The sequence below is a fragment of the Desmodus rotundus genome, chromosome 3, assembly GCF_022682495.2.
Source record: "Desmodus rotundus isolate HL8 chromosome 3, HLdesRot8A.1, whole genome shotgun sequence".
Classification (NCBI taxonomy): domain Eukaryota; kingdom Metazoa; phylum Chordata; class Mammalia; order Chiroptera; family Phyllostomidae; genus Desmodus; species Desmodus rotundus.
Window position 1 is genome coordinate 80,591,373 of NC_071389.1, and position 23,759 is coordinate 80,615,131.

The 23,759-nt window shown below is 34.8% G+C and overlaps 1 protein-coding gene across 6 annotated transcripts in view; it reads right to left on the reverse strand.

Moving 5' to 3' along the window:
• Nucleotides 1–23,759, reverse strand: part of HIVEP1 (HIVEP zinc finger 1) — a 143,874-nt gene that overhangs the window by 56,659 nt on the left and 63,456 nt on the right. For 5 of the 6 annotated variants that reach the window (XM_024565617.4, XM_053920275.2, XM_053920274.2 and 2 more), the window contains exon 3: nt 12,712–12,765. The exons of the other annotated variant lie outside the window; for it this stretch is intronic. In XM_024565617.4, coding sequence (XP_024421385.2) covers nt 12,712–12,765 — 54 coding nt within the window. The remainder of the gene's footprint in view (nt 1–12,711; nt 12,766–23,759) is intronic. 6 annotated transcript variants of the gene reach the window in all.

The window sequence follows — 23,759 nt, forward strand, 5'->3', positions numbered from 1 at the left end:
ATTGATCTATCCAGCAAAACTATCATGTATAATCAAAGGGCAGATAAGGTGCCTGCCAGACAAGAAAAAACTAAGAGTTCACCATCACCAAACCATTATTATATGAAATGTTAAAGGTACTTATTTAAGGAAAAGATTAAAACAATCAACAAGTGGCAATAAAAACATATCTACCAACAACTGAATCTAAAAAACAGACTAAGCAAACTAGAACAGACAGAATCTTGGATACAGAGTTTTGATGGTAGCCAGGTGGGAAGGAGCATGGGAAAATGGGTGAAGAGGTGAGGGGATTAAGAAGTGCAAAAAGGTAGTTACAAAATAGCCATGGGGCTGTACAGTGTAAGAAATGGAGTAGACAAAGAACCTACGTATGACCCATGAACATGAACAATGGTGTGGGGGCTGCCTGAAGGAATAGGGGTACTGGGTAGAGGAGGGCAAAGGGGGAAAAATCGGGACAACTGTAATAGCATAACCTATAAAATACAGTTTAAAAAAATAAAAAGAATAAAAAGAATACAATGGTCTGACTCTACCTTATTCAAAAGAAAGGTTGAAAAAGGTGGAGGGATTAACAAACAGACAACCCCAAATAACCTCATAGCTACAGACAACATTATGGTGACTACTAGAGGGGGAGGAGGCACTGGAAGAGAATAGAGAGGGGATAAATGGTGATATAGGGAGACTTGACTTTGGATGGGAACACACAATGCAATATAGTGATGGTGTATTATAGATTGTACACTAGAATCCTATATAATTTTATTAACCAATGTCAGCCCAATAAGTTCAGTAATATGTTTTTAAAAAGAAAACAAGACAGTTCCAAATACATTTCTGTCTTCTCCCTTTCTCTCTTGTTTACTTAAGGAAATGTTTCTGAACAACTTTTTGTTCTTTTGTAGGAACTATAGTCTTTTAAAAATTATTATAGCAAGCTGTATTTTTGTTTCAAAGAAAGCATTTCCATTGGGCCTTCTCTTTGTTTCCTCATGTGCAGAGGATCTAAGGTAGAATTCCTTTATAGCAATGTTCATAGTCTACTTGTTTTGCAAGTCTGAACCATTTGTCCATTGAAGTTTTATACTTAAGTTTTCTCCTCCTCTGGGGGATTACACAATACCAGAAGAACTTTTTCAGATAAGTACAATTTGTTATTGATTTCTAATTTCATTACATTGTGGCCAGAGAACAAATTTTTTATTTTTAAGTTTTCTTAAATTTATTGAGAAATTGTTCTATGCACTAGGTTATGGCTTATAGAGACTGTTCCATGTGCACTGGAGAAGAATGTGTATTCTGCTGTTGTTGGCAAAATATTCCATAGATACCTGTTAGGTTCAGTTGGCTTACTTTATTTGTGAAGTCTTATTTCTTTGTCGATCTGCCTAGTTGTTCCATCCACTATTGAAAATAAGGTACTGAAGTCTCCAACTGTACTGTTGAATTGTTTTTTCCTACCTTCATTTGTATCAGTTTTGCTTCATGTATTTTGGGGCTCTGTTGTTAGGTGGATATGTTTACAATTATTATATATTCCTCATAAATTGACTCTTGTTTAATTAGAAAATGTCCTATTTATCTCTAGTAACATTTTTTATTTTACAGTATCTTTTGTCTGATATTAGCATAGCTACATCACCTTTTACCCTTGTTGTTTGCACAACATAGCATTTTCCATCTTTTTACTTTCAATCTAATAGTATTCTGAAATCAAAAGTGTGACTCAGGGCAGCGAGCATATAGCTGGATCTTGTTTTTTTAATAGTCTGATAATCTCTGTCTTTTGATTGAATTTTTAAATTCATTCATATGTAATATCGACAGAGCTGATTTATCTATGCCATTTATCTTTTTGTTTTCAATAGATTTTGTCTTTTTATTCCCACACTTCTCCTTTATTGTTTTATTTTACAAGTCAGTATTTTCTAATATAGCATTTTAATTTCTTTAATGATTTTTTTCACTAATTTTTCAGTTATTTCTTCTGTAGTACTCCAGTGTTTACCTTACATTTTAAACTATCTACATCAGATTTATACTAACTTAATGCCAGTGAAACATGAAATATTATACCTACATAGCTCCATTTTCTTTCCTTTTTTGGGGATATCATATCTACTACATCTACAAATATCAAACCCCAACAATACAGTGTTATAATTATTACTTTACATAACTTATGTCTTTTAAAGAGGCCACTAAGAGAAAAGCAAGTATATACTTTATTGCATTTGTTATGTTAACCTCATTTACCCTCTGACAAGTTACTTTTGCCTGACTTCTAAAAAGCATCTCATAGTGATAAGAACAACTTTGACCTTCAAGACAGATCCTCTTTGGCTATGTTCTTCTACCCAAATTAGCAAAGAAAGTAAAAAAAAAAAAAAAGCAACAATTGAGATGAGGTATTATGAAATAAGTATACTTTCAATTTTTATAACTTGTCCTAATGTCTTACAATATGGTTTGTACAAAAACAGTCTGCTGGAGAAACAAAAGATAAAAATCTGAATATTACTAACAAGAAAACTGACATTTATAATAAAACCGATTATTCTGATATATTTTGCAGGTTTAAGAAGATTACATGGTAGAAGGCTGACTCAGACTTCAATTCAAACAATAAGTTTACAGAATAATAGTCACATTTCTCTGCCATTGATAGTCATTCAAATTTATATCCCTTTGCTTCACTTTCATAAGAAAGATTCCAAAAACCATGGTAGTTTTTCTAAGAAAGTTTCTCGGTTCTTCGGAATGTTGATTTTTCCAACAGGTTAATTAAGATGTTATTCTATTAAATTACCAATAATCTTAATCTTAGTGTTCAGATAAAATCAAAAGAAAGAACTCATTTTTAGTAGCTGTTCATAGTCTCTATTAAAGGTTAAAGAATGAAGCTTTTATCAATCTATTTACTTATTTATTTATTTTTAGAGAGAAGGGAAAGGAGGGAGAGAAACATCAATGTGTGGTTGCCTATCACGCACCCCCTACTGGGAACCTGGCCTGCAACCCAGGCATGTGCCTCCACTGGGAATCGAACCAGCGACCTTTTGATTAGCAGGCCAGAACTCAATCCACTGAGCCATGTCAGTCAGGGCCGAAGCTTTTATTTTTGTTAGAGAGACTTACATAAATGTTTGCAAATATTATCACAGATACATACAATTAAAAATTATACAGATAATTTAATATAATGAAAAAACTTCAGATATGCAATTTAGGTGACAGCAGGAATAAAAATATCTATTTAAACATACTTGAAAAATAAAGTAGTACATATGATTGAAAAGTCCTGCCTGCTATACAAAATAATCCATACTTCTGCCCTTCCCCATAATCATCTACCCATCCATCTTTATTAATTCAATAAATATTTTCCAAGTGCCTACTGTTTGCACCAGAAACTCTTAGAGGGTCCAGGACAGGACAGTGGACAAACTGAATTGGAGGCATCATGAGATCTGTGGGGCAGGGGTAAGCGGGTGAGGAGAAGAGCTTAGTGAAATGAGGTCTCATAGGCTCTGTGGTGGAGCTTTGTCTTCATGCTAAAAGCCACAGGAAGCCAGTAAATGGTTTTGTTGAACAGTTTCTATGTGGCTAAGTGCATGCTAGGTGATAGGTCTCCAGAAATAAACACACCAGTACCAACATACCTGGTCACAATTCCATGCAATGTGCTGTACTTCCAATACAATCTGTTACACAGTCTGGTCAAATCTATTTTCCCACTAACTAAACATCAGAGTATATATAAATGTTACCACATACATTTGTTCTCATTTAAATGTTCTTCAGTCCTCTTCCTGCCTTTCTGCGCTCACCACAGAATCTCATTTGCTGCTTCCAAATCTTTTCCTGAATGAAACAGTTAATTTTATATCCCATGGTTGGTGGTCAGGACAAGATTCTGAATTCTTTCAAAAATTGATATTCTTCTTACATAAAGCTTAGCCCAACAAAACACACTCTAAATAGTAATACAATAACAAAATAATACTATGTTTCAGTGAAATGGTACTTTGTTATGTCCATGACTGTTGGCTTTTATATTTTTTTAAAATGTATTTTCTAGAATTTCTCCCTGTTGTTTATCTGTCTTCAATTTATTCTGCCTCCCTTTGCTTTTATTTTCTATTCTTTCTTCCCTAGAATTACATCCCTCAATTTCATACATGTCTACTGCCATCTCTGATGTGACCAAAAATGAAAAAATAATGAGCCTCTATGTAGGCAGTACATATCTCAGCTTGTCTCTTTTTCTTTTATCTTTGGCCTTTTTTTTTCCTTTTGTCATACACATAGATTATAGCAGCAAAGCTGGAGAAAAGCCCAAGTAAATCAACAGCAAAACACTTTATCCTTTTAAGTCACTTGTTTATACAGAAAATACCAAGGCAAATGCATGAGGTCAGTTATCTCAAAAGTGAAGAGAATAAGTTGAAAATAACCTGTTTTCTTTTCCTGATCATTCTTCCATGAATCCCCAAGTGAACCCACATAATAAGACTCACTGCTTCGCTTTTCATACTCCTTAGGGACACTGTCTTCAAAGTCACTCAAATCCATACATTGTTACCTGAAAACTACTTCATCTCCCTCGTCAAAAAATTAAAGCACTGGACACGAATACATACTTCATAGAATCTCAAAAAAAAAATGTGTTCTGAACATTTTGATCTCCCTAAAATCAGGATGCATCTTCTAATCAGTTGTAAGAGCACTGTGTCATGCATTAACTGGCAGTGACATTCTCCCTTTCTAAGTGGTGCATGAAATCAGTGTGCACCTCCCAATCACTAGCGTTTTGAAGACAATGGAATATACTATAAAAGTACAAAGGATGCAATCCTTTAAAAAGCTCGCAAGATTTTATAGGATAAATTCTATAAAAATAAAATCTTGAGAGCTATTTAAGTCTATGATTTAATAAATGATTACTCAATGAATGGATAGTTATCAGTAACACTGTTAGAAAATATTGAGAATTTTAACCTCTCATATTTTGTAGGAAGCAATGTTTTTGTTTTTTGCATTTAAATACCATGAGGACAGAATATTTAAAGGCATTAATGTACTAAAAATGCTTTGCTTGCTTATAATTATGTAAATCATCTTCTATAAAGCTGGCACAGACTATCTGAAAGGCAAGGATCTCTTGGATTTGGTATTTTTAAATCTCAAAATATTGACAGGGTTGACATATGATACTTTTAACTCATACACATGGCATAATAATTAAAACAATACTAAATTCCCTGTAATTCAAGCAACTAGCACTGTCTATTACACTAACAAAACACTTCACAAGAGTGAGTATTTAAAATTGAAATTCCAAGTAATATTAAAAGGAGATGACTTTCTTTTATAAACAACAGAAACCGCTGCTCTGTTCCCAAGGGAAATTTGTTAGGACTGCTGCTGGTCTACAAAAAACCTCATGAATTTTGATTCTACCAATTCAGATTTTATGATAATTTGGACAAAAAATGAGTTAAAGCTTTTATTTGCCAGGACGAAAAAGAATGGCTGATGCATGATAAAAATTTAGTGAGTAAAGGAATGAAGTGACAACTTTACAAAAAAACATTATGACTTTTCTAGAACATTTAATACTAAGAATTTATAAACATGTTTATTTGGCTGTATCAATGTGAGCCTTCATTTCTTAAATCATTAATGTCCTTCTAAGTTTATTACATTTTAAATAAGCCGGTCAGGTTTTCTTTTGCACATACTTTCTTTCTACCATGCTGTTTTAAAACATTTTGTTTTATACTATATTAACATCATTTACTTTAATTTAACAAAAAAAAAATAACTCCAACTTTTCTATCACATCACCTAAATTTTAGTCTCACTTAGGAAGGACTTCATGACCCCTAGTTGTAAGAGCATGCTCTTGTATTTTCTTAAGTATGCTTGGTGGAATTCTTAAGGAAGAGAATGTCATTGGCATTAAGACATAACTTTATTAACATAAAATATTATTCCAAATCAGCTTCATTTGTTTTTAATACCCTATATGAGATTTAAAAGAAAACAGGTAAACAAATTCTAACTTGCTTATTTACACACTAATTGGAGTTCATGATTTAGTTTTCTGCTCCCCATTAGTCTGTCACTCTCACTTCTGAATTACTCACTCTAGTTCTACATAGGAACCTTAACTTCCCTCAAGCTTCCCCAGTTAAAGGAGGGTAATTCCAGGGCATCAGTTATGCTTACGTTAACAAAAATCCTACTTGCCATCTGACTCTTTGTGGCAATTGTGAATATCACTGAGTTATTTCAGCAGTAGAGATTCCTTACTGTGTTTCTTAAGCCATATGATCTACTTATATTTAGGACCTATTACTCTCAAATAACATGGTGAAATAAATTATTAACAGAAGTTATCTTTTAAATAAAAACTTTCTGGTGGCTGGAGTATATGATCTCAGAGTAATATCGCAGCTACTGAAAGGAAACTACTGGTATTATGGTGGAGATTTCAGGATTTTGCTGTTTGAGAGAGAATAATGTGAAAAATCCAACGCAACCTGACCTAAAATCTCCGCCTTTTTCCAAAACCACTGTTTGAATCCTATTTTTTCCTTAATCACTACAACCTTTTTGAAGGAGGTGACTGTTATCATAATCTTGTCACTCCAAAGGTAATTCAGAACAGGACTAACTAAAACTGCATTACAGATTCAACTATCACTAGACCATAGCTCTCACCCAGTTATGACGCAGAAGAATACCGTAACCTCGCAGCCCAAGACCTGGCCGTGACAGCTCTTTGTGTCACTTTCTGATTGCAGCCCCTGGGGAAATGTTATTTAACATTTGGAACTTCAGCTTTTTAACCTTTGTAAAATAGTGAAGTTAGCTGAAAATGCTGGATTCTATATCCCCAACATAAAACTATGAATCTTTATGTAGAACATTTCCTGAGATATTTTTTACATAGTATTCAGAAATAGAAAATGTATTTAGAAATACAAAATGGTTTTAAAAAACAACATAACAATTCAATTAACTAAAAATAATCAGTAACAAAAACAAAAATAAAAACCCCAACCATGTAGAGAAAATAGTTTTATCAAGATGGTCAAAGAAGAAACCAGCATAGAAATCATGTGAGTAGCCAGTATGAAATGGTGTGTAATAGAACTAAAGCAATAGTTAGGAAGAAATTAACAGCTTTAAGTGATTCCAATAGAAAAGAATAAAGGCTTCAAAGTGAATAAGCTCAGTTTCCAACTTATAAAATTTGGTAACAAAATAAAACCAAAGAAAAAGACCAAAAAAGATAATAAAGAACAAAATTTAATAAAACTGAAATGGATCATACAAGAGAGTATCAAGAACGTCAGAAATTGGTATAATAAAAAGGGAGTGAAACAAACCTCTCGCAAAAGTAATCAAGAGAGAAAAGGCACAAATGAACAATGTTAATGATGAAAGATGAAGCCGTAACTACAGATCCAGCAACAACAATGAAGGCAGAGTAGAAAGGCATGAATGACTTTTTGCCAATAAATACGAATAGTTAACAAAATGGATAAATTCTAAGAAAAATACAATTTACTATTTGACTGAAGAGAGAAAAGGAAGCTTGAATAGCTCCATATCATTAAATACATTGACTTTGTACTTAAAAATCTCCCTCAACCCCTCTCAAAAGTCAAAACAGACATGCCTATATCAGTTCAATCTTAAACACTTCCATGGAAAGCAAGAGGACACAATTCTCAGATAACCTCAACACAAATCAGGCAAGTAAAATTACAAGAAAGTAAAATAATAGGCCAGTATCTCTTGAACGGGAATATAGAATTCAACACATAATAACAAATCAAATCTAGCAACATGTTTAAAAAGATTAAATATCAAGACTAAATTGGTTTTATTGAAAAAAAATGTAACTGAGGTTTAAACATTAGAATAAAAGGAAGACCATAAAATTGTCTTTACAAATGAAGAGAGTTTGATTTTAAAGAGAGACCACTAAAAATTTTTTAAATCTCATAAAAATAGAAATAACCTCTTTAAACTTTAAAACAAATAAAAAAACCTGAACCCACCCTCCCATAAAAACATACGAAATATATATTTTAGTGATAAAATATTAGAAGAATTCCCTTCAAAATCAAGAACGAGTCAAGGATGCCAACACTACCATTTTGTTGGCATTCCATTGGAATCAACTGTGTAACACAAGGAAAATAACAGAAACGATAATTGTAAAAGGAAGAAACAAAGCTTTCATTACTCCTAGCTGATATGACTATTTATGAGAAACTCTAAAGCATCTATAGACAAATTTTCAGAATGGAAGAGTTTACCCAGGTTGCTGGACATAAGATGAATATACAAAAATATATGCGTTTACTATTCACCAACAAGAGCTAGAAAATGTGCACTCTCTCTCTCACACACACACATTCATATACACAATCAATAAAATCAGCAAATAAATAAAGTCCCAAGAATTAAATCCAATAAGATGAGATACATATGAAAAAATTGTGAGATATAAAGAAAATACAAGTATCAAAAATATACTATCTTTATGAATAGGAAGCCTGAAAATTGTGACTATAGTTAGTCTGCTTCAAATTCAATGCGATCTCAAAGTTCCAACAAGTTTTTTAAAAAGCTGATTCTAAAAGTTAAATGGATAAGCAAAAAACTAGAAATAGTCAAAATACTCCTGAAAAAGAATAATGGTAAGAATTTGCTTTACTGTATATTAGACAATAAAGTGATAGTAATTAACACACTGTGATTTTAACCCATGCACAGACAGAACAGAGAGCAAGAAACAAACCATACATTCCGAGAAAATTAATATGAAACAGAGATAAGGGAGAAGCTACCCAATAAATGTTTCAGGGACAAATGGTTATCCGTTTGATAAAAAAAGATATTGGAACCCTAACTCACTTCATATTTTTAAAAATCAACTCCAGAGTAATTTTTAATGTGAATATGAAAGATTTTCAGAAGCAAACAGAAGGAAATATGTAAGACCTTGTGGTAAGAATTTCTTAAGACAGACAGACAAAAAATACTAATCATAAAAGAAAAAGATTAACAGATTGACAATAGTAAAACTAAGAACTTCTCTTTACTAACAGGTACTTTAAAGAAGGAAAAAAAATTAAGCCCAACCAAAACATAAAGCGGATAAAGGGTTACTATAAAAAATATATTAAGATTTTTAAAATGTACTAAAGATACCAGTAAGTATTTCAAGAAGTGCAAATGAAGACATGTTTCAGGGAAAAATAAATCAAGAGCTGAACGCAATAATATTTTATACCCACTCAACTAGAAAAAAGTTTAAAAGACAGACAATATCAAATACTGAATAGCACAAAATGATTTCTTAGACTCTGATGATGGGACTGTAATGTTCCCAAAAAAACTTTTTGGAAAATAATTTAGCATAAACTTATGAAGCTGAATATCTATATTCCCAGGACATGAGAATATTCATAGCTGCACTGTTTGTGACAACAAAAAGGTAGAAATAACTCGAATCTATCAACAAGAGAATAGAGGAACAAATCATTTCACTCAGTGAAGTATTACTCAGCAGTGAAAGGAAACGGCTACTTAATACATCCAGCAACATGCATGAATCTTAGCAACAACATTGACTGAAAAAGCTGTCACAATTACCTAATTTTATTCAAGCTCAAACTCAGCCAAAACTAAAATGTATATTGTGTAAGACCACGTAAGTGATTTTAAGGAGCGCTAAAATGATGAACACTAAGCTGAGGACAACGAACACCGCAGACAGCAGCCAGCAATCATGACGGGCAGCAGGTTTGCGCAACAGTATCACCAACGTGCCCATTGCTAGAATCGAAGTTTATTACCATGTTATTCTTTGCTTTCTAATTTCATTCTGATATATATTAATTTATGTTTCAAATATTGTATGACAAAACTTAAAACAAAGTGTTAAAATTAAAGCCTATTTAAGAGATAAAAAGTTCTAGTAAATCTATTTTATTTCTTCCCAGTTTATCTTACACCTATCCTCCCATTACTACATCTGTGACATTCACTATCTCATTTAAAGCCTGCACAATAATTTCAGAAATAGTGTCAAGCACAATGGATGTTAAGGTCAAGTAAATAGCATGGGAAGGAAGAATATCATGACAATATGGAGAACTGTATGGGATGTTGCACGCTATATTTTTCCCCACATTGATTAAAATTGAAATAAATGAAGTCATCTGTTTTTCGTTCATAAGCAGAAAAAAAGAATAAAGTACACTAACATAATTTAGTGCACTTCTATATGCTGTTGGTATGTAATGGGCAAAAGAAGTTATTTTGACACCCTATTACAAACAGATTAATCTTTCCTTAAAATGTTAGAAAACAGGAAAGATATCTATTTTAATCTGTCAATAAGAAAAAAAGAGTTTTAACATGAGCCTACCGTTATGTTAAGTGCTTCTGAAGATAAATTAGTTACTGGTCCTAATGGTCACCAAAAAAGAAGAGGGGAGAAAAAAACCTTAAATAAGTTAATGACCACAGTATGTACAGTGGAAACGAAGCCTGAGAGCTGTCTGTGGGCGCTGTAGGAAAAAAGCCAGATGTAAAAAAAAGTCAGACTTACAGAGGGAAATAAAAGCATGTAGAAAAAATAGTGAAAAAGTGGTCAATCCTGGATGAATCATTTTAATCAATAAAAACAATAACTAACTCTAAATTTTTAAAGTATATTCCTCAAAGGAATAAATTTCCTTTAACAAAATAGCTCAGCAAGCAAAGATTTGAGAAATCTCAATACTTTTATTACTAAAAATTTTCATCTCATATTGTTAAAGACAAACTGATAATACTCCTTAATTATATTGAAGAGGAAAATATTTTATTTTCAATTTGCCTAGAACATGTATGTAAAAATGAAGGCCAAATAGTAATCCTAAGCAGCGAATTGCATAGAACAATGCTCATTTGGTATTCATCCTAGGTCTCTGAATAAGTGTAGCCTGCCAAATGAAGCCCACTAGATTATTCTAAACCTCATTATCCATTTTCTTTTTCTAGAACCTTTGTTCCATTTCCTCCCTCCTATTAGGCATTTAGTTCACTGTTCTCAAAAACTCTTTGCCACAGGGGTGAGAAAGAAGGAAAAGGAAGGCAAGCACACATTTATTTTGCTGCCTGAAGCGGCTCTAAACCATTACTAGATGAGAAAAAGGCTGATTGAAAAACCAAAGTTTAAGATCTGTCATAGCCTGAGTACCTTAAATGCTACTTACAGCCACGCAGGGAACGGATCTTTAGTCAACCTCTCAAAGGGACAGCATGGCTTTGGGGACATCTCCGCTCTTTCTAGACTTGCTTTTCTGCAAGAATGTCATTAAAGGGTCGTATTTGATATGGACCTTCCATAGATTTTTTGGAAGAAAGGCATGGGAGGAGAGAACAAAGGAGGAGGAGGACACTTCTTTAAGGCTGCTGTACATCACAGCGTAACTATTCATACCAACCCCGAACCATCTTGGAGGTTTCACAGCCTGGTCCAAGGAGAACCTGGACCGGCAGAAATTATACCCCCTAAAATCAAGGTTAGGAACCTAACTGGATTTAAAAGACACTTAAGAAAAAGACTTTCAACTGAAATCCTACAGGGCTAATTTACTCTGTCAAAATATTCCACTATAATTAGAAGATATAATAGAAACAAAGAAATAAAAAAATCATGAAATATAAATGCCACTAAGAAAACTTTATATTGTTTTAACCAATTTTACTCATTAACACATAACAAGTAAACTATATACCTCCCTGTGTTCCACTCCCCACAGATCATCCTACACTGAATGTATTTTTTCCTACCACCTGGACAAATAATCAGTATGCTTTCTATCATGAAGACCAATTTTTGCCTTTAAACTTCTTATATTTCATACAAAATTATACCAATTGTAACTAGTAAAAGGATACAAAGACATATAAATAAAAATTTATCATCTTTCTCTGTTTTTTCTCACAACATTGTTCAGATATCTGTATATAAATCCCTTTGAACTTTATCAAACCCTACATAAGGGATGTGTGTGCACGCGTGTGCATGTATGGTTTCGAGTGAGCAAAAGCGCTGTGTATTTCACATGCTATACTGCAATTTCATTCTTCTCATTTAGCAACAAATAATCAGTCAATTGAAATAACATTTTTTAAAAATGTGTAACATCCCAACATATGAATTTACTATAATTTTCCAACTACTCCTCCATTGACTAGCATTTAGGCTATTTTAGTTGTCTTAGGTTTTTGTCATTTCAAAAATATACTGCATCATACGAACATACATACACACAGCCATCAGCATCCAGTATTCTGGTTTCATTACTGCAGTGGGACAGTCTCACACACAGGCTTTCAAAAGAGCTGCAGCAGCCCTCACTCCTGCCTGCACTTCCACTCCTGCAGCCACCACACTCCCATCAGCAGCATATCAACACATTAACATGTGGGAAACAATGATAAAGTAGGCTATGTAGCTAAAACATTTCCTAAAGCCAAGTCCATATACTTTTAGGTATCAATTAATTTAAAGTGATTTTTAATTGTGTCATTTGCTTCCACTGATGTAGTAAATGCTGCAATTATATCTATACAGGAATCTTTGCAAGACTAGAGTTTATATTGGGGTTGATTTTAATTTACCTTTTTTTGACACTTCTGCCCCATTAAGTTCTTTTTGTGCTTCTTCAATTTTATCTAAGAAAAATAAAGAAAGGTTATAAATCAGCTCATCATATATTACAAATAATAATACAGTAAAACAAACATACTTCCTATAAACAGTTCCTGACACATAGGAATAAATGCTTGTGGAATGAACTATTTATCAAACAAATATGTATAAACTGTTAGAGTAATGATATATTCCCTTTTAAAACTGTCCTGCATTAAAGAGATACTATGTATAACTAATGACTACATTCATGAGAAACTCCAAGCCAAACCTCCCATCTATGCCACTCCAGAAGTCCTGTTCTATAGAAACTAAGAGAATAAATGTTTACTGGTATTTTTAAAAATAACTAATGACTACAGAACTGTTATATATGCACGAAGTTTTGAAAGGTGAGGTTTAACCCAGAAACGATAACTAACAAAGACCTGGGACGGCTGCTATAGGAAGGGCCGGGAAAGGGAGTTTACTGTGGGTGAGGGCCTGTACCTTTCTGATCTGAGGCTTTGGGCGTAACTGGATTTTGTAAATTAGCACATGTTCTACTTTGGTAACAATTACTTTAAATTTTATAAGGATATACATATTTGATGATTATGACAGTAACTGGTGGAGATGGAATGGACTGGTCCCATGGAAAAAAACAGAAAGGGGTATCTTGGAACTGAAGGGCCCCAGCCCAAGGTTCCAGTGCCAGGAAGATAAGTCTCCATAACTTCTGACTGCAAAAACCAGTGCGGATTGAGGCTGTGGAAGACAAACTGCCAGAGTCCCAGGCAATTCTTCTAAAAGAACCCCCACACAGACTCACTCAGACTTACTCCCTCTGAACTCCAGCTCAAAGGCAGCAGACTGAAAGGCATCAGAGACATATGGGAAAGAACTGAAGTGTCCAGCACGCAGGTGAGAGCTGGGAGGCAGTTTTCTCCCAGATAGAAGTGCTGGCAGAGGCCACTCTTTCTTTTCTGAGCCCTCACACAACAGAGCCTGAGAGCCAGCAGGCAGGCACCATATCTGAGACACCGTCAACCTGGCTCACACAGTTTGTCCCATCCTGGTGACTCCTGGAGGCCCTGCCACACTGAACTTTCAAGCCCACCCAAGCTGTTTCCATTGGTTTTTCCACATGAATGGTTTGTCTTGGCTCATGCTTCAGTAAGCCTGACACCTCTTGTTAAGTGGCCCCAGGATGGGCACTAACAGCAGCCAGCCGCAGTTCACAGCTTGGCCTCACCTGCACACCTCCAAGCCCAGCAAAGTAGTAGTTATCTCAAGATGGCTTTGTAGCTAATGCTGTGTGACCCTGGACAGAACACAGGTATTGGATGACATGCCAACAGCAATCAAGGCTCAACTGTAACAGGAGGATGTACACAGCCCACACAGTGGGTGCACCTTGAGTACCCAGCTTGGATAATAGGGGAGACTGCATCACTGGGCTCTACAGAACATCTACTACATTAGGCCACTCTATCAAGCCTGTGAGACACAGTTCCTCTACCTAATACATAAAAACAAAAACAGGGAGGCTGTCAAACTGAGGAGACAAATAAACATGGCCCAAATGAAAGAACAGACCAAAACTCCAGAAAAAGAATTAAAAATAGAGAAAAGCAATCTATTATATGCAGAGTTCAAAACACTAGTTATAAGGATGATCAAGGAACTTAGTGAGGACCTCAATAGCATAAAAAAAGATCCAGTCAGAAACAAAGGATATATTAACTGAAACAAAGAACAATTTAAAGGAAATCAACAGTACAGTGGATGAAGCCAAGAATCAAATCAGTGATTTGGAACATAAGGAAGCAAAAAACAACCAATCAGAACAGCAATAAGAAAAAAAGAATCCAAAACAATGATAGTGTATGCAGCCTCCTGAACAACTTCAAGCATTCCAATATTAGCATCATAGGGGTGCTAGAAGGAGAAGAGAAAGAAGAAATTGGAAACTTATCTGAAAAAATGATAAAAGAAAACTTGCCTAACGTGGTGAAGGAAATACACGTACAAGTCCAGGAAGCACAGAGAGACCCAAACAAGATGAACCCATTGACCCACTTCAATGCTTTAACCTGGAGCTCCAGTTCAACAGGCAACACGATCTTCAAGTAGAGAGCTTGGAAACAGCTATTATTATAAGCTTTGCTTCAATTTTAATAAAAGTCCTGTTTATATTTAACCTTTGCTTTATGATTCTCCTGGTAAAATATAAGGTTTTCAAAACTACAGATTAAGCAGTCACTTATTATATGCCCCTAACTGGTTTACACAAGGTATTTACTAATTTTTAAAAGTAATATTTACCATTTATTATGACCCAGAGCAAGAATATTTTACACTTTAACCAACTACACGTGCTTACATATGTGCATATACAATTAGAAACAAACTTACCCACGTTCAACTTTCTATCCTTTCCTATTAAAAATGAAAAATGCTGCCTTGCCCAGCTACATTAATTTTACAACCCACTAATGATCTGTAAACCTGCAGCCTGAAACTCATTGATATAACAGTTCTCAACAAATCTTTTTTTTTTTACACTGTTTTACCCTAATCCCATTACCAAGCCAAAGGTAACACTGCCCAGCAACAACAGACTTCATTATAAGCCTTGCGACGGGGCCGGGCGAGGGGTGGCATGTTGTTTAGGAGGGGGTCTCAGACTCCGAAACATCTTCCCACCATGCTCTCCCCAATGTCACTGTTATCTCAGGCAACAATTTCTCAGAGAACTACACATTTACAAATAAATAGTTCCTCTGTTGCTGTTGTTTAAAAATAAAAATAAATATATGTTCAAAATGGACATTCATACCATGCTGGTAAATCTAAATGCATTCTTACTCTAATGAGCTCTTACTGTATTTAAATTAACATGTTAATATTCTAATTGATCAATTTTTACTAAATATAGTTGGGACTGTCACCTGGATAAGACCCCAGAAACACATGAATGGATCCAGAATTTTGCCTCAAAGACAGAGGGACCCATATCTGCAAGAGTGACAGGCTAGGAGAGAGGGCACTAATATTATGTTATATTATGATTCTGCAACTATTAGAAATGTATACCTTTTTACAGTTTTTTCCTCCAATAAAGCACAGAAACTATTTGTTAATGGTAAAGATTATGAACAATCTTGTATAATGCCTTACATACATAAAAACTTCACTATGTATACAAAACAGTGCCAAATATTTTTTCACCATCCATAAATCATTATAAATAAAGAAAAAAAGTCTACTTGGGAAACATAATCTGACCACTGAGGTAAAAAAACAAAACAAAACTGTCCTAGAGTCCTTAAGAAACAATTTGTCTTTTGGGGTTCTGAGAAGACCAAGTGATTTTTATAACGTTATTTAATAAATCAATCTTCTAATGGTCGGTAGGCACATGTTCTCTGAGCATTTTCCCCGTATGGTGCATGTGCAGCCTCCCGCACCATCTCCGATGCCTGAACACCACTCCTTGAGAGACTCAGGATCCAGGACATCACAGCTTTGGGGACCAACCCACCGAACTGTTAGGATGAAAACACAAAAGCAGTGTGTTTTTATTACATTGAATGTCTACCCTGTGTCAGGTACAATAGAAAGAACTAGAGATGAAAAAAAAACAGACAGAATAGCTCTCCTGGATAAGCTTACAGATTATTATATCCCTCAAACAATCACTTTAATATCAATTTGATGGTAAATATAAAGCCTGAATTCCCCTGTGTGGCATCTATGTTCTTTGTGATCCCACAACCTCTCTGCCTCCCCGTTCCGCCATCTTCCTTTCTGCTTTAGTTACACCCAATGCAGGGTCTGTCGGATCCCTAAGACTCTTGCCAGAAGGCCCCTCCCATACCCTCCCTTCTCTATGTGACATCCTTTCAGCACTTTGCCCCCTTCAGGACACCTCCTCTAACACCCTCATTGGGAGCCTGTCCCTCCCTTCTCTGGCACCACCAAGTCTTGCATGTAGAACCCCATTTGTCTGCAGCTAAATATCTCATGATCATCAGTACTAATGACATATGATGGCCCTGAGTAATTTACTGATTATATAAACCTTGACAATAACCTGCCACGTGACAGAGAGAAAACTGATATATTCTGAAAGAGAGAAAAAGGAATACCTGTGCACCATATTCAAAATTGGCATTGGGTGGTTTCACTTAAGAATGCTCTGTAACATTGTAAATGATCACTACATTTGGGAAACTGTGCAAGTACCCTGAAAGCACTTGAATAGATATTACTCCATTCAATCTATCAATTTAAATTACTTCTATCTTGAAGGTGGTTAAGTACAAATTGCCATTATCAAAATAGCCCAGGGGGTGTAAATTACAGCGTAAGGAATACAGTCAGTACCACTCATTACTATGTATGAAGTCAGGAGGCTCCTAACTTACTGGGGTGATCACTTCGTAGGACACGTAAATGTCTAATCGTTATATTCTACACCTGAAACACATACAACATTGTATTTCAACTATAATAGGAAAATAAATTTTTAGAAAGGAATAAATAATAATTTCTACCTTAATTCTATCAGCTTATCCTTCCATCTTGCTGTTCCGATAGACCAACCCTTCTGCTCTAACACTCTCCCTCAGCACTTAGGCCTGAAAGCACAAAGTGGAAATGCTAATCATAAAGTTCTATGAAGTATATCCTATTGAACTGTAAAAGGCTCCTGTATTTACTGAGAGACCATCTGATTGAAAAAAAATCACCATATGTGACTGTACTATTTTTACTACTGAATAAGCCCAACTCCTACGTCCCCTCATTACACATCAGTGCAAGCTCCTTACTCTTACTTTTAACTCCCAGAGCTATTTCAGTAAGACTAAATATGCAACAATGATGTAATGTTAAAAATGCACCCAGTACCCATAACCCTCTACAGATGCTCTTCTAAATGAGAATTAGCCTAGTGTGCACCACTAAATCAGCTAAATAAATCTACCATTGTAAGTAACACATTTTAACCTTAAAGTTACACATTTTGCACATCCCTCTAGACCTACGTCTTTGACTAAGAGGACACTGTACAACAACGTCACAACTGATAGTCTAGACTAGTAATATTTAAAATTGAAAAATATTGCTTGAAATAAGTGAAAAATATCAGAGACTCAACTCTGTGCTAATGAATTTAAAAACTGTGATTACTAAAAATTCTAGAAAAACATAAAATCATTCAACTTGTCCAGGAAGGAAAAAACTCAACTAGAATAACCACCATGGATGAAGGTGAGATAGTTACCAGAGAGTAACACATAATTACCTTATGTAAAGGTTGCAGACCCAGACGATTTTATTATCAAATTCTTTCCAACTTCATAACCAAAGCATCTCCTAAACTGTTACAGAGCACAAGATCACACAAAAGGAGTTCTGAGCCGTTTATAAAGCTGGTAAAATCCAGTATCAAAATGTGAACAAAGAGGCAGAACAATCAATACTGCAGACAAGTCTCACATGTGAATAGGACACAACAATCTTCATCATGAACTACATCCAAAGGTAAGAAAGCCACGACTAAGAAGGGTGTCAAATAAGTATGCAAAGGTATTTCAATATCAGGAAGCATGTTACTATAAGCTGTAACAGCAAACAGGACAAGGGAGGGAGAAAAGGTAACCTAATTAATGAACAAAATCTATTTGATTAAATCATATCTCTAGTGCAAAAAAAACAAAACAAAAACCTTCAACGATGAATATAAAGAGACATACTTCATCATATTAATCAAGTATTATTCTAATAAGCATCCCCAAACAAAGAAATTAGCCATAAGACAGTGAACTGGGGGATCAGAGAAAAACATAGCTGAGGGAAGGTTGTTTGGTTTAGTGTGTTTCAAATATGTTTATAAACTCAAAGAGAGGAACCGATAAAGAGAGAGAAAATATACAAGAAACAGTGAAAGATATGAAGGGGCAAGGTTCTGCAGAGAGCAGAAGACGACATCAAGAATCTAGGTGGAGGGTTGGTTTTGAATAGGGCAATTCCCGGGGATTCTCCGAAGTCTAAGGAAAGAAAAGGAGAAAGGTAGATCAGATGCAAAGTCTGCTGACAGAAAGGAAAAGTTTGAGGGAGTTCTAGCCAATTATCTAAATTTTATTCAGATAAGAGCCTTGGTTGTCTACAAAGAAAAAGGAGTCTAGTATTTGTTTAAGAGGTTTTAGAGACTGGTGGAAATTAGACAAAGTAATGGATGGGAATGGAAGAGCTGGTCAATTTGAAGGTTAAACATAAGCATTGATGAATAGCAAGCAGGGATCTGTGAATGTGGAAATCCATGAATTTTTGTGGCTCCACTGCAGAGCAGTGTTATCTTTTCTAACAAAGTTCGGCAACCCAGGATGAAGAAATGGGGAAGGAAGCCATGTTTGCATCTTTCCAGAAGGAAGGACAAAGAATTCAGTGAAATGAGGTGCTAGAGTGATCGATCATGTGATCAATCAAATACACAAGATGAGCAATAGCTAGGAAGGAACTGAGAAAGGAGAAGAGGTACCAAGGGTAGAGGAGGGGAGCTGTGTGTTTGAGGGCCTCCCCAAAAATTCTGTGCAGAGGTTGTAATCAATTTTTGATAAAAGGTTTAAAGGGTTGTATAAAGATCCAGATGGCTATGGGAAAAGTAAGGTAGAGATAAAAGACATGAAAAATCTCCTAACCTAGTATGATAATAAGTCAAAAATAGCAATGAAGATTAGAAACGGAATAAGCCATAATCAAATTTAAAATACAAAATGCCTAATGTTGTAAAATTGTTCATATATCCATTTCAGAAAGCATGTTTCTGAGAAAATAGTACAAAGAGAAAAGTAGACAAAAGCTCTAACATGCTTTTAAAATTATGAATCAACTAAACACGTTTCTGCTTTAAGAAAATCATCTTGATAGCAAAACTGACCATGAAAATAACAAAATGTACATAAAAATAGAATGAATGTGTCACACCAAACCATCTAAGGCTTTTTAAATTATTTTTTGTCTCTTTAATATCATCTGGTGTCACTTTACAGAGTTACTTAGCCTTGATCAGTACAGCTGAGAAATGTCTTGTCAGGCCACTGCTCAAATTCTGTGCTTTTAAAAGTGGGGTAATTATCAAAGCAACTTGGCCCAATTTCAAGTCCCTTAGTGCTACTCTTCCAGCTCCTAGTCTGATGACCCTGTGTATATCACCCAAACAGTTAAAAAAAATTCTGCTGCATATTAAGAGTCACATAATATTAAAGTCATTAAACATCTTGATACGGAGGCTGAACCCCATGCTAATTAAATCAGCATTTTAAAACGTTTTCCCAGGTGATTCCAACATACAGCCAAACTTGAAAAATCAATGTTCTCCAAATTACAGATATTATCAGATCAAGACTCAAAATTATATAAAATGCAAAAAGTGGAAAAAGTCTTATGAGTCATCTGTTGGAAGCAACTTTTTATCAAGTAACAGGGGCAGCAGCAGGGACATTATCTGTCTGCCTTACCAAAGGAGCTGCCAATTACTGGATACCAAGGAGGATAAGGAAGGGGAGCTCCATATGCACTTTGTGGCTAAGGATGCCCAATTAAATTATATTTCTAAAAAACAAAGCAAAAGCATATATTGTTATAAGTATAATAGCAAAAACAGATCTGTTGTTTATTTTTAATGTAAGCCCTAAACTAGAAAATAAATTTCCACCTGAAAATTCAATGTTTGAAAATAGTGAAAACCCTATTTAAACACAATGAACTACCGTAAAAGATACTGAAAACTGACACAGATTAATACAGTTTTCTAGCAATCATATTAAAATACTTTGCCCATTATGGTTTAGGTATTATTACTAGAGACGACAACACTGGTTTCCTCTCCCCATTTGGTAATTTCTGATGTAGTTAGTGCATGGAAGAAGGTAGTCATGGTAACTATGGTGGGGAGAGAAAGGAATATGAAGACAGAGTGTTCTTATCCTGAGAGGCTAAACAGTAGATTTACTTAGGCTACTAACCCAGTAACAGATTCACACACGTACACGTGTGCGCCCTCATGTATGCATACACGCAGGAATGCACACATGCACACACAGACTTAAATACAAGGTTTACCCAGGACAAAAATATAGAAATGAAGCATAATGAACTTTGCTAGCAGACCAACTGCATGCTGCCACCTTCTATGGCCTAGGGGCTCTTTCTGGAACAGCCTCATCTCCTGGAAGCTCGTTCACCTTTCATTCATCATCAGGAAACAAAGCTCACAGTTTGCTGGGAACTGTGACAACTCTACTATGGATTGGGGTAAATAATATCTTGATATTTCTGATTTGTTTCACTGGTTCTGTTGTGTGATTTCAAAACGACTGCAGATACAAATCTATATATACTTAAAGAAGTGAAAAAAAACCAAAAAGGACAACAAAGATTAGAAGTGTGACAGAAGGAGGGAAATGTTGGAAATAACTATCTGAACCCCTTTAGGGTAAGAAGAAGACTATTTAGAGGCACAGAAGACTAGAAGGAAAGAATGCAACTATATTTTTTCTAGATCTAAATGGATGAAATATCAGTTTGGGCTAAATAATATTTCGATATTTCAGTTTTCTAACACAGACCCAGCAAACAGCTGTGACTTGTAATATTCCCAGCTACCTTCCTCTAAATATATCAGCATTGTGCTGGCCCATTCTGCCCATGGATACCCAAGCTCCACCCTTTTTCCTCTCATAAACTTGGATGTTGCGATTACCTTGGATCAAACTGTAGTCCCCTAGTTGATACATGGCATCCCTTCAGCAAGATTCACCAAGATTAAGGTTCAGCAAGACTATGTCTTTTAAAAAAGACACCTATGCCACATCTCAAGGACTATGAATAAGCCTCTCTCTGTATGGCATTAAACAGTTGACTACATTCTAATGAAAATAGAAACAAGATTTTTTTCTTTGTTGAGTCACTACCACAAATTTAGCAGATGCAATAAACTCATTACCTATTGCATAGTATGAGCACCCTACTAATTATCTTTATCTGATTTTGTCTTTTTTATTTCAAAGAGCATGCCATATGTCAAATCTACACACATGTATTTAACTGGTAACTCTCATAAAACAAAGCCATAAATAGAACCATTTTAGACAAAAAAAATACATGTTCAAATATAATCTGATGATATCTAAAAGAATATCTGGAAACTTGAAAGCAATCAGTTAAAACAATATTTTAAAAAATCTGATTTTTATGCTTATTTAAAAACAGAATTATAGTAGAAAACACCACAGAACAAAAAAAATTCTTTGACAAATAATTTGCAAAGAAAGAGAGACTTGGAAAGGTCACTTACAGATCAGAACATAAAAGACATGAACCTATAAAATACATAAACCTTTTTGTCCTGCTTTTAACAAAAGGTTTAAAAATTATGACACTGTAGAGAACTGGAAATTTTAACACTGATAGGATATTGGACCATATTAAGAAACTGCCTTTTTTGTTTCATAAAAGTATTATTGAACATGTGAAAAAATATTCCTTATCTTTTGGAGCTTATATAATGAAAACATATTGATAAAATTAATGTATCTAAAGTCTCCTTTAAAATATTATGGGAGGGGGAAGTGCCCAGGGTGGTAAATGAAAAAAAGACAGGCTTTAGCGGGTAATTACGAAGGTGAATGACAAGCAAATAGAGGTTTATTACACCATTCTATTTTGTAATCATTTTGAAATGTCTACAATGAAAAGTTAAAAAAAAAACAAAAGGAGCCCAAACTTGTTTTAAAAAACTAAGTTTACCAAAGTATCATTAGCATGTTACAGTTCAAATAATAGTATTAAACAAGAATGATATATAACAGTGCTTTAGTAAATGAAGCAAAGGATCTAATGGCCAAGCACACAGAAGTCATTCAATAAAGGTCATTACTGCCCACCAAAATAATCATAGCCAAGAGAAAATTCAATAATTTCTGAACTACCACTAGGAGTCAGGTTTGTATATATCAACGTTGAAAAGATTAACAAAAATAATAAAAAATTACTTCTAGAAATGTGACAGCCAGTGGGTTTTATCTTTTGTTTTGTTTTGATAGCCAGTGTTCTTAATTCCTTTTGTTGAGCAGGGGAAGGGTAAGAATTTGAAGACTGGAAAACTTTCCAAGGTACGAGGTTTTTTAAAAAATCAAAATCCCAAGAGAAGAACAATGTATATAGTTTACTTCCACCTGTATCAAAATATACAAATGAGTGTGTGCGTATGAAAGGATACATAAATCACTGCTGCTGGTGTTTACACTCACGCCCAGGGAAAGGGGACCTGGTAAGAGGTACATTTCATGGTGTGTTTTCACTGTCTTCTCTGTTTGAATCAGTTAGCAGGACAAAAAAATACAATACATGTAGTAAAAATTATCAGGATGGCATTAACAACAGATGCAACACTGGGGAAGAAAAGCTGATTGACCTTGAACACAAGTTAATACCAATTATACAAACTGAAACACAGAAAAGAGTAAATAAGAACAGTCTCAATGACCTGTAGAACACTGTCAAGTAATCTAACCTGTACGCCATTAAAGTACCAACAGGAGAGGAGAGAGAAAACTGCCAAGAAAGAACAGCTGAAGAAATAATGGCTGGTTTTTACCCAAATTTGACTAAAAACATCAACCTACAGATCCAAGCAACTCCGCAGAAGTGACTACAAATGACACAACACACAGGTATGCCACAACTGCACAATACTGGGGGAGGGGTGGACGACAACAGATTTTTAAAGTGTGGAAAAGAAAGTAAAATTCCAAACTACATTTCTTTATCTGGCAAAATTATCCTTCAAAAATGAAAGCAAATAAAGATATTCAAATGAATAAAAGTTGAGAAAATTTGTTACCAATAATGTGAGCGGTGCTGGAAGTGCTGAGTCAGACTGATGGGAAATGACAGCAGATGAAAGTCTGTATATGCAGCAGGGGCAGCATATTATGACCCAAATCCAGCCCAAAATCAGTTTTTG